The sequence below is a fragment of the Penicillium canescens genome (genome assembly GCF_028828765.1).
Source record: "Penicillium canescens strain IBT 15451 chromosome Unknown utg000005l_segment0_segment0, whole genome shotgun sequence".
Taxonomy (NCBI): Eukaryota; Fungi; Ascomycota; class Eurotiomycetes; order Eurotiales; family Aspergillaceae; genus Penicillium; species Penicillium canescens.
The window spans coordinates 2,717,645-2,733,444 of NW_026703967.1; the positions used below are offsets into that span (position 1 = coordinate 2,717,645).

At 47.9% G+C, this 15,800-nt stretch overlaps 5 protein-coding genes across 5 annotated transcripts; 4 read left to right on the plus strand and 1 right to left on the minus strand.

Annotated features, from left to right (window-relative positions):
* Positions 1 to 1,590: 1,590 nt before the first annotated feature.
* On the plus strand, positions 1,591 to 5,079 carry N7446_008636 (putative C2H2 finger domain protein; the record flags this gene model as incomplete). The annotated part of the gene is made up of 1 exon (XM_058517381.1): positions 1,591 to 5,079. The coding sequence occupies one exon, from the start codon at positions 1,591 to 1,593 to the stop codon at positions 5,077 to 5,079; it is 3,489 nt and encodes a 1,162-aa protein (XP_058371027.1).
* A 1,223-nt stretch (positions 5,080 to 6,302) lies between these two features.
* Positions 6,303 to 8,606, plus strand: N7446_008637 (putative C2H2 finger domain protein; the record flags this gene model as incomplete). Its single annotated transcript, XM_058517382.1, has 5 exons — positions 6,303 to 6,308; positions 6,373 to 7,016; positions 7,075 to 7,338; positions 7,397 to 7,993; positions 8,057 to 8,606. The coding sequence occupies 5 exons, from the start codon at positions 6,303 to 6,305 to the stop codon at positions 8,604 to 8,606; spliced, it is 2,061 nt and encodes a 686-aa protein (XP_058371028.1).
* A 180-nt stretch (positions 8,607 to 8,786) lies between these two features.
* Positions 8,787 to 9,195, minus strand: N7446_008638 (uncharacterized protein; the record flags this gene model as incomplete). The annotated part of the gene is made up of 3 exons (XM_058517383.1): positions 8,787 to 8,842; positions 8,901 to 9,027; positions 9,091 to 9,195. The coding sequence occupies 3 exons, from the start codon at positions 9,193 to 9,195 to the stop codon at positions 8,787 to 8,789; spliced, it is 288 nt and encodes a 95-aa protein (XP_058371029.1).
* Positions 9,196 to 12,228: 3,033 nt separating this feature from the next.
* On the plus strand, positions 12,229 to 13,958 carry N7446_008639 (putative GABA permease; the record flags this gene model as incomplete). The annotated part of the gene is made up of 7 exons (XM_058517384.1): positions 12,229 to 12,269; positions 12,323 to 12,381; positions 12,440 to 12,494; positions 12,546 to 12,637; positions 12,686 to 13,057; positions 13,112 to 13,432; positions 13,495 to 13,958. The coding sequence occupies 7 exons, from the start codon at positions 12,229 to 12,231 to the stop codon at positions 13,956 to 13,958; spliced, it is 1,404 nt and encodes a 467-aa protein (XP_058371030.1).
* Positions 13,959 to 14,378: 420 nt separating this feature from the next.
* Positions 14,379 to 14,692, plus strand: N7446_008640 (uncharacterized protein; the record flags this gene model as incomplete). Its single annotated transcript, XM_058517385.1, has 2 exons — positions 14,379 to 14,457; positions 14,529 to 14,692. The coding sequence occupies 2 exons, from the start codon at positions 14,379 to 14,381 to the stop codon at positions 14,690 to 14,692; spliced, it is 243 nt and encodes an 80-aa protein (XP_058371031.1).
* Between the last annotated feature and the right edge of the window lie 1,108 nt (positions 14,693 to 15,800).

Genomic DNA, 15,800 nt, shown 5'->3' on the forward strand with positions numbered 1-15,800 from the left:
CAGTATTAGCCTTCAATTCATTCCTTCTGGCTAATTATAAGCCACAATTGTGTCATTCTACCAAAGCAGCACCGCCACTGTGAACAGACAGTCTTTGTATTGCAGCTCTAAATATGTCTCAGACCCCGCAGGCTTGGGGGCGGGGGCCGGGCTGGCCACCGGCTGTGACGTCTGTTCTAGACGACTCAAAACGTGGCATGAAGTAGCCCAATATAGATGCAGGTACGGGATTGTTAATTCACAGTCCACGGTGGAGCATCGTGGGGTGGAGCATCGTGGATCGTCCGTGATGTCACATCACCCCGGACCAGCCTTGGATGTCTTGGAAATATGTCAGCATGTTTCGATGCACAGGATGTAGAGGTAGACACTAGTAACTCCGTGGGCCGAGACGGTGTGTTTCGGAGGATATTACAGCCAAAGAGCACTAAAGATTGGAGGCTGTGGTCGTTCTACAACAGGGGTCATAATTCCTTTCACATCCCCATCTTTATATTATCGGGATGATTAACCCGAGGCACTCGAAAATGGGCAAAAAAGAGGTAAAGAAAGAGAGGCCAAATTAGGGCGAAAACAATGCATGAAATGGTACACCCGCTTCGAGGCTTTCGTACCGAAACTGTCCAATACTCTACGGCACTGTGTACACTGCAAGTAGTGGGGGCCGTTTTATTTGAAGCTTTTGTGGTGTGGTACACATTCACAGATGTAGGGCTAAACTTTATATTATAATTAAGTATCTTAAGAATGGACTTTGGCTATAATTAGACTACATCTGGAAATAATGCCCAACGGCGAACATGCGGAGATACCAACGTTTCAAATATAAAAAACCGCCGCCACGTTGCATATCACCAGAAGCAACCATTCCCATTAGTACTCTAGACAAGCTCGTGGATTCTCATTTCAGCCCTATAGAGGTGATCCGGCCGGAGGCTGAGGCTGAGGCTGAGGATAAGAATAGAAATCTTTGATACATATAGAACGCTGTGGCTGGGGCGCCAAATTGATCAGGATCAAAACAGGTCTGTTACACCTCGATAGGCTAACGGTGTTCAAATATTATAGAACTTGGCTATTTTGGGGAATCCGAGTAAGCCTGGGAAATCATGCGACTCGCACCAGCCACAGCCCTCCTGCGTCTGAGGCTCATTTGGAGAATACACGTATCTTGTTCCTTGTGCCTTTTTCCCTTTACTATTTCGACCTACAATCAAGTTACTGTAGTTGCAGGTTACGAACAGTGGGATTACCGACCCTTCAATTTGGTGCAGTCCAAGTGGGTGCGCCCGGCGCTTGTTCAGCCTCAGCTGTTCCCCTCATCTCGCTAACATCCTGGGATCTCCTGGGATCGGCCGCCCCCCAATCTTTTTTTGTCTCTCTTCATATCTTCAACTTGTTGTCACTTCCGTGTTGGAAGTTCTTCAACATAGCCCACCTTATTTAGGGCCGGACCGACAGACAGTTTTAATCGCCTATATAATTTCGAACCTGCATGGACCACATCGCCTTTGATCGGCCTCTTTGAAGTCGCCTGTGCTCAAGGCGGACATTTGCGCTCGATCTTGAGAAATAAACAGCAACTCAAATATGTCGCTGGCCTCGCCCCACAGTCAGGGGCTTTCACCAGACAATGCGCTTCAAGATCGTCACGCGCCAGATCCCTATTTGTCTGCAACATCCGACCCGGAAGAAATCTATTTTCAAGCCAGTGCCATTCGATTAACACCGTCGGGGAGTCCTGGGCAGACATTGGGCTCCCCTGAGGACGCTCGGATCGACTCCACACTGCAGACGGGCTATTTGGACCCACGAAATGATTATAACAGCGCGTGTACCTCCCCGCTTTCCGACAATGCTTTTGTCGAACCGCAGGCGATTGAATTGGCCAGTGGCTCGAGTAGCTGGCGAGATGAGAGCTTTTCATCCTACCGGACAGACACCTCCGTACCTGTCAATTCCGCATGGTCTTCGCCCATGGCCCCCAATGTTTTTAAGTGGACAAGGACAAGCTCGGAGCAAAATCAGAATTCATCGGGCGCCCTGCCAAGTCTAGAAATCGACGATACCAACGCCGTGCAGTCAATTCCTAGTACTTACCAAGCTGGTCTCGGTGTCTCTTACGTCCCATTAAATGAGCCATCCCGACTCGGCGTCACGACTAACCAGGAGCCAAATAACGAGTTGGCATCGGACATGACTAGGGGAAGGAGCCCCGTTTTCAAGATTGAAACTTTCTCTCGAGGCGATTCACCCAAAGGACGCACAACTGGCCACCAGAGGCACCGCAGCCAGTCCTCTGCGCATTTATCCGCAGCGGACCCGAACGATCTATCGAGCGAGTCCGAAGGTAGTGAATCGGATGATCACAAATCCAATTCATCTGTCTCGGTCAAGCGATCTCCTAACGGCACATGGATTCGACACCCTTCTACACACTTAGCTGGCCTCGACCCATCCTCTCGTGGAAATGAATATGTGCCGAGTCCCAACGATGTCCTCATAAAGCGAGAAAGAGAGGAGAAGAATGAAGACATCACACACTGGTCTGTAACTGTGAGCAGGGCTAACAGCGAGACCGGCGATGAACCACCTAGTCCTCCGCGCCGACACCATGTCCCAAGCAGACTTCGAGCGAGGAGCACTGGAGACCGTCCCCTGAAAGAAGAGGACTATTTCAGTTTGAAATGTCGCTCCGTGGACCGCTCGTTCCCCGGACCCGGAGTTCTGGTACACGAAAGCAGTGACGAATTGCTCAGCGAGGACGAGGAAAGTATAGCCACTGGTTCGGACTCTATACCGGCCATTGTCGATGATCCAGGCAGATATGATCGCAGCACACCGGAGATCTATTCATCGCTTGGGCCGAATCAACCAGATGAAGGCCTCCGTTTATACCCCTGGCACGATCCACCTCGTGACTCGACGCCTAGATCAGAAGCGATGCAGCCGACTAGCTCCACCGATGCTATGATAGCTTTCCAGAAACGCGTTCGAGATCTGGAAACGGCATCGCTTACAGCGACAATCGATAACAACAGCATTATCAACGTTGCTACATCTCTTGAGAAATTTACATTGGGGGATCAACCGAAGAAGCGTACCAGCCTTTTAAAGCGTCCGTGGATCCAGGCGTCTTCGAAGCTGAAGCGTCAAGCTTCCGACTTATCCATCATCAGTCAATCCAGCACCTACCCTGGCATTCAGCCGCGTGAAGAACCGGAACCCCAACCGAAACCGAGTTACTCGCCCCGGAATGTCTTCTCAACCCGTCGGCATTCACGGTCACCGAGCTTGACCAACGCACTCCTTTCCATGTCTAGTCAAATGGCCGCCGTTGGGGGTAGTCGCTCCGTCCAAGCGGTCTCACCCGCACCCTCACCAAATCCCGAGAGAAATTCATTAAGTCTCCCGCTTAAGGGCCGAGGACGAAGCAGAAGTGAAGTTCCCCGACCCTCCAGCCCCGGGTTGATCAATTTGATGACCGCTCATGGTGGACCACCAGTCCCGAACATTACCTCACCTGGGAGGTTCAGCTCAGATGCTGCCTATACACCAAGAAGTACATTCCTAGACATAGAACCCATTGGTGAGAACGATAACAATGCCACCAAGGGCATTGTAATGGACTTCCCAGCTGTCCAGAGTCTCCCAGACCCGACAATTGAAGGGTTCAAATCGCAGATCATGCAATTGAATCCGAGACTTGAGCCGGCCTTGCTTCACCGTCTTGCACATGAACAAGATCGCCGCTATAAGCTCCTGGTCGGATTGCAGCAAAACCACTCTCATGCGGTCGCCAATCAGACATGCAAGTCTCGCACATTTTGTTTCTCCCAGGGCGGGAAGGCTACTGTCCTACCGCAATCCAAGGCTCCTATCGAATCCGAGACAGGCCAGAGTCAATTCCGAGTCAAAAGCTTCAGTCCAGGAAATGAGAAACAACATGCTACAAGTGACGGTACAGGGGTTGCAGCACAATACCCACCCGGAGTGCCTCCTCCGCCGGTCAATCACCTCCCTGCTCAGTTCGAGTGTCCGATTTGCTTCGAGGTTAAGAAGTTCCAAAAACCCTCCGACTGGTCTAAACACGTTCAAGAGGACATTCAACCATTCACTTGTACATTCCCTCGCTGTACCGAGCCCAAGTCATTCAAGCGTAAAGCAGACTGGGTCCGCCACGAGAACGAAAAACACCGACAGCTGGAATGGTGGACCTGCGCATTCTCCGAATGCCATCATACGTGCTTCCGGAAAGATAACTTTGTCCAGCATTTGGTACGAGAACACAAAATGCCAGAGCCCAAGCTCAAGACCGGTAAGGCCTCTGAAGCCGATATTGCGCCGAACAACCGAAGAGAAAAGGATGTTAAACGCTTATGGCAAATGGTCGAAGAATGTCGGCATGAGACCGACCGAACCGCCCAATCAGAGCCATGTCGATTCTGCGGGAATGTCTGTAGCGACTGGAGGAAATTGTCGGTCCACCTTGGCAAACACATGGAGCAACTCGCCATGCCTGTCTTACATCTAGTAAAGCCGAGCGCCCCAAGCCCTGCCAACCTGACCAGCCATGCCAACCTCAAGGAGGAACCAGTTCGCGGATCATCCGCAACCTATCCCTCTCTTGCGTATGGACATGAACCGCTCGAAACGTCATCAAACAACTACACGACCCGAAACACTAGCACGGCCATCCCTGCGTTCTCATTTAACGGCCCGCCAGTCGAGTTCCCCACTATCTCTGGCAGTCCACTCATCGAGGAGCCCGAGTCCATGCCAGAGTCCATGACTGATTCGCTCACCCCTGACCAGTATGCGTACGGAGTGGGCCAGTTCGGCTCAGCGCTCCACCCGTCACAGGCTCATGCTCAGGCCCAGACTCATCCCCTGCATCAGAACTCATTGACGTACCCGCCCTACGCCGTTCCAAGGCCAAGAACTCCAGAGACGGAAGCTATGAACTCGTATCCGATGCAGGTTCAGTCCTTGTACCCCGCAGACGGCACTTATGCTTATCAACCCGACGTTAACTACTCTTCTGCCACTTATTCCTCGGGTTGTTCTTCCCGGATGTGATTCTACTCCCTTGATCACTCTTATCCTCTCTTCACCCTCTATTCTTTTCGTTTTTCTTCTTTTTCTTTTTTCGAATGTCTCTTTCTTATTCCCCCTTGTCATTGGCAGGCAATTTGCATCAATTTTCATCGGCTATAGCGCCACAGGTGGCACATGAGCAGAAACGGAATCTGCCACTTTTAGCGAGTTATGTCGGAATGATGGCTATGATAACCCCCTTTACATCACCACATATTTAGGGAACTCCGTTGCAGACCGTAAAAACCGGACACGCATAGCATATGAGGCATCATATTGTATTTGTACTTTTCCTATTTGGTACTAGAGCGGATTCAGGATCCACGGGTTGAAATGAACCACTCCCTAGTTCCACGCGAACTACATCCGCTATCCGTGGATAGTTGAATAGCTGAATGGCAATATCTTTATGAGAGATGAGACATGAGATCGACGCCCAAATCAAACTTTCACCGCGTTTCAGGTCTCAGAGTCAAATCCCCCTGCACATCGTATTCTTCGCTTAAACGTGCACTATTTCATCCCTTGCAACATGGCATCGCCGATCACCACCCTCCCATGCCGATCGCACACCCTGTCAGAGTCCGATGCGATCCTTACTTGCTGCAGCCTCCTCCCTGTTTCGTTCGGGATCTTCGTAGGCTGAGTTTCCTTTTTTTTTTTTTTTTTTTTTTTTTTTTTTTTGTCTTGCATGCCTCGTGCAGGGGATGTGCCGGCTTACGTTGTGCGTACGTGTAGGTTTGTTATTTGTAAGCTGACTATACTTGTATCAATGTATATAGGCTGATCCAACTCGGGGATATCGGGATCTTCAGTGGAGATGGATCTAATGACTAGGCAATAAGCTAATAAGCCTCATCTATAATCCAAATAATGCAACTGTACATGTATAGTAACTTATTCTGTATAAGTTAAGATAAGTAGCCGGGGCTGTGCAATCAAGGGATGACTGACTTGCATTCCACGCTGGCACGCGAGGGCGAACTTTACTTTTTGTGATAATTATACATTCCGCGTGGTGAAGTCGGCTCGGGGCGATGTGGAGCGTGTCTCTCGCGTGTTGGGTTTTGGCATTTGTATGCATGAGGGAGACATTTAATACTTTGCCCCCTCCCGTGTTTCCTGTTGGATCTGACTTGATATTCTCCATTCTTTTTCTATACTCTATCCGGGGCAGCCTCTCTAACTTTTTTTTACCTATCAACATGGAGGTTCGTGCCCCTATCCTATATACTAAATACCAGACACCAATTATATACTAACCCCCACCCCCAGGACTCCGGCTGGAACGACTCCACAGATGTTCTTCAAGGCATGGATAGATCGCATCTCGATCTCAAGTCCTCGTCTCTCCCCTTCGACTCATCCCAACCCCTCCTAGACCTCCATCTCGGATCAGAATTATCTCTCGACACTTCCTCTTTCCTGAACCAGTGGTCCAACCCAAGAGATCTGTACTATTCAAGCTACCCATCCCGCCTAACAGCCGATCAAGATGCCTGGAATCCACTCCTGCTCACTGGCGTCCCGGCCTCGTCGTCTCTGTCACATATGAACATGTCCGCGCCCTTACCCGAGCAGGAATACTGCCTGTCGCATCATCACTATAGTGACCCCTCTGAGAGTGGGAGTCAGTATATGGGTAGCTATTCCGCGGATTCGGGGTATGGGAGTACGAGTTGTGCGGCTCAGTCGGTTGTCGCTTCGACATATGGAGTGGATTCGTCTAGTCCGCAGATGGGTGTGAAGGAGAATGCGGCAGGTTCCGCGCCTTCGTTTGCTCATTCTCGTTATGCGTCTGGGTCTGGGTCTTCATTTACTTCGGAACTTGCTAGGTCGCCGTCGCAGATGTTTGATGGAGTTTTTAAGTGTGATCATCCCGCTTGTGAGTGGAGTGGGAAGTGTCCTTCGGATAAGAGGTATGTTTTTGTTCCTTTTGGTCGATTTTTGTTCAGCGAACTGATGCTATGGTTGTAGGAAACACGAGGCTCGCCATCGCAAGCTATTCAAATGCGACGAACCGAATTGTCCTCGCAAGGAAGGATTCGGGACTATCAATGACCTTGCCCGTCATAAGAAATGTGTGCACAACAAGGAGCCTGAGCGTGGGCCCAAGATGATGTATATGTGCTTCGGCTCGAGCTGTCCACGGCCAAATAAGAGATGGCCGCGCTTGGATAACTTCAAGCAACACCTCAACCGGATGCATCACGAAGAGGATGGAGATGCGCTACTGAAGAAGTAAGTTTGACTTTATATCCAGTTGAGATAAATTTCATTTAATGCTAACCCATGGCAGGTCTATGGACTGGTACGACAAAGTCAACAGCCGTCAAGCAGGACAGAGCTTTGACGAGCGTAGCTCCCGAGACGAATCAGTTTCCGAAGAACAGGAAGATGTATTATCGGTCCAATCCACCACCGAGCTCGAGTCCATCTTCCAAGAAAAGACCGGTCTGTTCACATTCGGTGCCGCCATCCCCAAGCCCACCCAATACGGCAAATCAATTGCCGGCTTTGAACCATCTCAATTATCTACCTTCAGCCCATGGGGCTTGCCATCAACAAGCCAAGATCCCTCCATGGAACGGGGCAAGGCAAAGCCCGACGGGTCCGTCACAGACGCAGCCGACAACCTCATCAATGCCATGACGAAAATGATAAACAACCGCGGACGCAAATCAAGCCAAAATATCGACGAGGGAATCGATCTCGAGTCCGACAACTCTCAACTCTCCCACCCCCAAAGACAAATGTTACAGAAGGTCTTCTCAGTAGCCCTGGAACGGCTATCAGACGACAATGACTCCACCACTCAAGACCCAAACAGCGACAAAAGAGGCTGGTTCCAATGTGATGCATGCCCCAAGCGAACCCGGCTGCGCTGTGAAATGAAGTCAGTAAATCCCAATCCCGGTCTCTCGACTCTCTCATCATCCAAGGTACTAACCAACACTAGGAAACACCAAAAACGCCACGAAAGACCATACGGCTGCACATTCCCGCACTGCGCCAAATCCTTCGGCAGCAAAGCCGACTGGAAACGTCATGAAACCTCCCAACATCTCCACGTCCCAAGCTGGATCTGCACAGCCCACGATGCGCACAAGGGAGCCCCATGCGAGCGGGTATTCGGCAGGATAGAAACGTATACGCAGCACGTGCGTGTGCACGGCATTAATGAATATGAAGTCGCAGCATCGGCCAGCAAGAACCGACTCGATCTGACAGACGGGTCACAGTTCTGGTGTGGGTTCTGTGATCGACGGATTCCTCTCCGGAGTGATGGTGCCGCGGCTCTGGATGAGCGGTTTAATCATATTGATCGGGATCATTTTAAGAAGGGGGAAAGGGGGCAGGATTGGCGGTTTCCGTCTTCATCTTCGTCTTCGTCTTCGGTTGATGAGATGGATCAGAGTTTAGATGTTGCGTGCCACCCTGTGTTGAAGAATCCTCCTAGAAAGGCTGCTGCTGTTGGGCAGCGGAAGCGTAAGCTTGCTGCTGTATGACATGTTGGGCATACTAATAAATTATTGGCTGGGTTTAATATAGATTTTTTTGCAATGTCTGGTGTTTTGGGACTGTTGAGTCTTGAGTTTGGAATTGTCATTGCCAATTGATTGAGACACGATTAGATACGGTGCTTAGCTTCAGAATACATCTATTATACAGAATTTTCAAGATTGGTATTATTTCTGGGAGTCGGCGATTTCCCGGGCCTGTTTTTCTAGCACGGCCACTTGCTCTGCGAAGAAGTTAGCAATATGTATACTTAATCGATAGAAGGTGAAGGGATAGCCGACCATTCTTTTTTACCTTAGTCTCATCCATCTCCAACTTCAGCCACGTCCAATAGATCACCTGGTAGACGAACACGCCTCCTAGGAAGACCTTGGCGAAGGGGCCCGTGAAGGTCTTATATTGATTCATCTGATAGGGATCAGCAGCTGAAAGCATAAGCCAAGGAAACGTTTAGCACAATCAGATACATACCCCTTCCTTGTAGGCACTGGGTTTTGGGGATGAGTTCATTGTGGCATCTGTGGAGGTGAAGGTGCGTCGGCTGATAGGAGCACGCACGGATTGGAAAGTCAACATGGACGGTGTAAACCGACGCGCTGATTGAGAAAACATTATAATTGCAGATCAAGACCGATGTTGTTGAATATCAGCAGAGAACGAGAACATTGAAGAGCCAGGGTGACGGGTCGAGGTTAGCGGTCCATTTCGGGTATAGCGGTCTTGGCATTGGTTCCTCAGGTATTCACAGTATATTTCGACACGAAACAAATATGTTGGAACTTGTTTGTTGTTTAATCAGTGTTTCAATCCATGGTGCAGATAATGAATGATATATATGTTCCAAGTATCGTCTCATTATATACGTCAGGAATCAACGTCTATCAGGTATCAACGTCTATCAGGTATCAACGTCTATCAAAAAAGGCCTTACCATTGCCGGCCTCTCCCGCCGTAAAGCTCCTCTTCTTTCTTTCCTTGTCATATATCTGTTGATGATGAGTAGTATTCAGGCCATCATGTCTGTACTATCTAATCGGTCTATTCTATCTTCTGGTCGTAGATCAGCCAAGTCTCGAGGTATATTTTCATTTTCACCGTCAGGGCCATCAATGGTCATCAGCAAAACTTGGAAGCACTTTAAGCTGACATATAAAATTACAGCTGGATGCTCGTCTTGTAAGCAGCGTGTTCGTGTTATGAGCTTAAATCTGCTGACGCCCTTTGCCTAATTCTCTGACTTGTTGTAGCGCATCAAATGTGACGAGAAGTCTCCCTGCTGTGGTTCCTGCTTAAAAAAGTGACTTCGGTGTCCTGGACTCCTACGCTTAGTCCAGTGATCACAAAAGCATGAATTATTCATGCATCGGAACTCGAACAAGGCGAGCAACTCTGTGGAATCTACGACACTACCGGCTCCAACCCACGAGACGCCTCGCAAACCAGCAGAACCTAATTCGAACGGGTCCAATCATGCTATCTATGGTGATACTGAAGTCAATTTGGCGGGTATAGCGAATATACCTGATCTCTGGGATATATCTCAGCCATCAAATGCTCCTTTGCAATATCTTTGCCTATCACCACCAATACAAATCGAAACGCAAGAATCCATCCTTTTAGATTACTACTTCTTTGTTGTCTGTCCTATCAATTCTTGCTTTGACTCTCTCTACAATCTATTACGCTCTTATGTCGGAGCTATCATGTACACTTACGCGTTGATTTTCCAATGTGTGATGGCCATGTCGGCTGCTCAACTTTTCCAGAGAAGGGCAGAGATGACCAATGTTGTGCTGGACCATCGTAAAGCAGCCATTTCTGTTTTGACGTCGGAAATGGAATTGAAGACATCGAAAACGACAAAAGGCATGTCTCTCCTTGGTAGTATTCTACTGGGAATGACTTCTGTAAACACACGTTTGGTGGACTTTTGGTGCGAAACTAATAGATCTCCTTTTTAGTCTTGGTATAATGCATCATCAACTGATTTAGTTCATCTCCGGACTGCTCACATCTTGTTCAAGGATTATGAAGCAGATCAACCAGGGGAAGCATCAAACAACCTAGGCAGCCGTAATCCGGGCAATCATTTTAGTTTCATGGGAGGGATCATGGCCTACTGGGAAGCTATGGCATCTTTTCTCTTGACCAAGGGCCAGAAGATTTAATCTATCTCAGCTTCCCTGGCCTCGTGGCAAGCGACTAAAATGTCCAGGTGGACAAATCAATACCATAACCCTAACGACACCATTTTGACGAGCCGCGCCAAAACTCATTATCACATTAACAACCAGTATCCTCAACAGCATGGCAACAATACCTGAAGGATCAGTCCAAGTCCAACGATTGGACGGGAACTATGTATTATACGCACTACCGACTATATGATTCATCATTGGCGCTCCTTCGTTCGAAACAGGCTTGGATTTATGCATGAATTTGTTGCTCTTGAGCCAATCGCTCATGCTCGGCAGCTACTCGAGCTGGTGTGGAATACGTCTGATACTGCGGGTTATAATAATCAAGCATTGGGATCTGGTATGTTGGGCATGACACATTGGATGGAGGTCATGATGAGGAACGCTTGGAGTCTATCTTTGGATAGGACGTCCTTTCGGAGATAGCAAAGCAATGCAATGTCTATGTGGGTGTGTATCTTATGTTGCATCACATTTTCAGAAGATATTACAAAGGAAATTCCGGGAAGATGCTAATGACGTTCCCACGCCACTGCATGCTCGCTTCCTCATGACGGTCCAAACCCCAATCCCTCGGTTATAACGTGCGTGATTCTATAATTGTGCGGAATGATCCGCGATGGTCCGCGATTTTTCTAGCCTAGGCATATCCGACACTAAACATACTTTATAAGATGGCAAAATCAGCCCAATAAGTGGAACTAAGAGCTGGCAGTCCTCCCTAGACCATGGTCCAATTAGAAACGCACAATCAGCATTGGAAGACCAATCGGTTTTCCGAGTACTTCCTCTCCCAGATGAGTCTAGTCTTGAATGTTAGCTTTAGTTCCGCAGTACCACTCGGTACCCCATGCCCTCTCGTGGACGTCAGTATAAATTAGATGGATCACAACCAATTGAATCAGACCGGTACTGGTACTTTTCTTGGAGAAAATAGTCAGACAGCCGTATTTAGAACGTGTATATCCAATCATCTTGACTCCCTAGACAGTATGCTTTATCAACCACCCGTACTCGGTTCGGAATCTCGGAAACCCCGCATTCAGGAGGAGATAAGCCGCATAACGGATAGACACATGTTTATTCCGTTTATCACATACTTACAGTTTATAGTCAGGCAGCATAGGTTTGCCACTTTTGATACTTTATGTTCGTATAAATATTGCAGCTACCGAAATTCCAGATCGAAACGCCTACTTTCTTCCTTATTACTTGGAACTCCACTGGAAATGGATGAAAGAACCAAGAAAAGCGTTGAGGATGGTCTCTCCTCATATAAGGATGAGGGTGAAGGGGTTCTTAGTGAAGTGCGCCTGAAGGTAATTAGTCAAATCTTCGTTCCTAAAGCCAATGTATTGATTTATTTTGTCCTCTTTTGCAGCGGAATTATTCTCCTTTGACTATTTTGTCTATGGCTGCGGTGTTGATGGCAACATGGGAGGCTCTATCAAGGTAAGTACGTTGACTTGGTTACTTGGAACGAGGCTCATCGAGGCGGCGGACAGTACAATGGTTTCAGCCTTGGTCAGTGGGGGCCCGGTCTCATTATTTTATGGTTTTATTGGTAGGTACGGAACATTACTAAAGCTGGCGGATTGTAAGATACTGACATGGACATCTAGTGGCCTTCATTGGTGCTGTAGCAACTGCTGCATCGCTGGGTGAAATGACCTCAATGTAAGTTCGAGTTCATCGGAATATCGGAGTGTGAGCTAACAGTGTGGCTAGGTACCCTACCGCTGGTGGACAATACCATTTCGTCGCAAAGCTTGCTCCGAAGAAATGGCAGTACATTCTCAGTTGGCTCACGGGATGGATAGGTGAGTCCAAAGCGAAAGTGGGCTTGACTTGAGCTAATTGTGTCTTAGGAACCTTTGGCTGGGTTGCCTTCACAGCCAGTGCACCCTTCCTGGCCGCAACAATGGTCCAAGGCCTCATCACGCTCAACTCCGAATCATATGTCTTCCAACGATGGCACGGAACGATGATATACTGGGCACTATTACTGGGGTCAGGCGTGATGAACGTATGGGGAACTCGTCTGATGGCTTTGATTGAAGATGCCTCTCTCATTATACATATTGTTGCATTCATCGTGGTCTTCGTGGTCATGTGGGTGTGTGCTCCGGTCAGACACTCAGCCAGCTTTGTGTTTACATTGTTCCAAAACAACTCGGGCTGGTCCAGTGATGGTGTTTCTTGGAGTATTGGAATGCTTTCAAGCTGTTATGTTTTAGCCGGTAAGCAACAGTCATTATGTGAAAGGCATACCCAAGCTGACATTGTGACACAAGGATATGATGGTGCAATTCATCTCTGTGAAGAAATGCTGAACCCAGCGGTTTCTGTTCCATGGTGTATGCTTGGATCTCTTGTTATCAATGGTGTTATGGGATTTGCATTTTTGCTGGCAATTCTCTTTTGTATGGGGGATATGGCGACCGCGCTCAACTCTACTACGGGGTTTCCGATCATTGAGATCTTCAACAGTGTTACTGGTAGCCCAGCTGCTGCGACTGCTATGACTTGCACCCTCATTGTGATAGCTTCTCTGGCCACTATTCCGCTGATGGCATCGACAGCGCGTATGCTCTGGTGCTTGGCTCGTGATAAAGGTATGTTGGTCTTCGAGACAATCTTTTCAGCACTGACACTGACACTGACATGGAATATCTAGCCTTTCCCTTATCAAATCTGCTTTCAAGGGTTAGCAAAAAAGATCGGGTTCCCATCTGGTCGGTAGTAACCGTCTTTGTATTCCTTTTTATTCTTGGCTTTGTCAACATTGGCTCGACCACGGCATTCAACGCAATCCTTTCTCTCGCAGTCTTCGGACTTCATGTTTCATACATGCTGCCAGTTATTTTTATGTTTTGGCGTCGTTTGTGTACACCAGAGATCTTGACCTATGGGCCATGGAAGCTTGGAGGCTTCGGTGTGCCGGTCAACATCATCTCCCTGGTATATTTGGGGTTCACGTGTATATTCATGTTGTTCCCTTCGTACCAGCCCGTCACACCTGTGAATATGAACTATGCATCACTGATTTTTGGTGTGGTTCTCATCTTCAGCATGGTTTACTGGTTTTGGAAAGGCCGAAAAGTTTACGAAGGGCCTGTTATGGATGGTTCTGTCCATTAGGTGGGAACGGAACATGTGCAATCTCATCACTCAACTGATAGCGAGTTTGAATCATATTTCAATGATAATGACATCTCTTTTTATTTCAAGTGTCATGGTTCTATGTAAATTGTGTAGCGTTGTTCGTTAGTTTAAAGTGATAGGTTATCACTCCACATCTAAGCAATAAAACATAGAGTTGCAATCTCTTACCTCTTGCCGAGCATCTAAGGATTATAGTCCATCCAAAGATACCACTAATGCAGTCATCGTTCTTTCTATCCCGATTAGGAAATTAGTGCGACAATGAACGCGATTGGCCAACACATCTGAACTCCCACCAAGAAGTATCTCAAAAGTCAACGACCACAATAGACAAGAAGGCAACCAAGACTTGGAACCATTATATTGCAACAAGCGTCTTGGCTCCCTACGTTGAAAATGGTGTTGTTTCAGATCAAAGACAAGTCTGAGATCTTCAAAATCCCCAATTTCCGAGGTATACCGAATGTTTACTTCGGTAGGCCTGTCAATGATGCGGCGTCCCTTTTAATTTTCAATATCATCGAACTGACTCCGACTTTCATACAGCCGACTATCTTGAGACGGAAAATGAGCAGGTTGCAAATCCCATTGTTGGAGCATGGTTCCGCATCGAAAAGGTTCCAGAACCTACACCTCCGGCTTATGAGTATGATGAGGTTGGAATCACTTTGGAAGGTATAGAATCCCAGAACTTCTCTGAAGGAAAATAAATCTTCTAGGTGAAATGTCATTTTGGGATGAGTCTGGGAAAACTGCAAAATTGGAGCAGGTGATACCTTCTACTTCCCTCGAGGCAGTACAGTTACATTTTCTTCGAGGATCTATTCTATTGCGTGGAAATTTGGAAGTAGAACATTGAGCAAATCGTGATAGATTGGTCATTCGAACTTGCATTGGGTGTTGGGATGTATATATTGCGGAGAAGATACCAAGTATGTGATTTTCTGCAATACAAGTCAGAATAGGCAATAAAGTGCGTTTCCATCGATCGTCCTCTGTCTTAGCTGTATCAATTTGAATAGAACCAGTCGGAATAAAGACCCCATTTCCGATGTCGTATTTGGTGCGGGATTTGCTGGTCTCATCGCAGCACGCGATCTAAACCAAAGACACAATCTAAAGGTAGTGATATTCTGTTTAGAACGACCGTGATAGGGATCAATCATGTTGCATATGGAGTGACGGTCGTGACTTCGCATGGCGAGTATCTAAAGGCAAAGACCGTCGTTTCGACTATACCGCTATAAGCCATTCTCCACACACCATTTCTCCTCCTATTCACACTAATCTATCCAACAGCAACTGTCTCGGATATATTACATTCAATCCTCCCTTGTCCCCTCTTCGACAATCAGCCATCGCCGAGGGTCATATCAACAAAGGTGCCAAGATCTATTTCAAATTGAAAGACACGGAGCCGGGCTAGTTTACGACTGCGAACAGCTCCGGCGATTCGTCCTACGTTTTCGCATTTTCCGACAACAATGGCACCCCAGGCCTCTGGTCCATCAGGGACACAATGCATTGGTTTAGGATATAATGGCCAGTTGACGGACAAGAAGGATTACAAGCACATTATCGACCGGTTTCACAATGTCATTCACCCGACCGCCAATGTCGAAGTTTATGCAACTCATGACTAGATGAATGATCCATACGCAAAAGGTGCCTGGGCTTGTTGGGAGCCAATTGTGCCTCGCGGTTTCTCCAGGAGCTCCAGAAAGCTCATGGGCGGGGTCATATTTGCCAGCGCCGATTGGGCAGACGGATAGAGAGAGTTTGTGAACGGAGCAATTGAACGAGGTCAGCAAGCTGTAA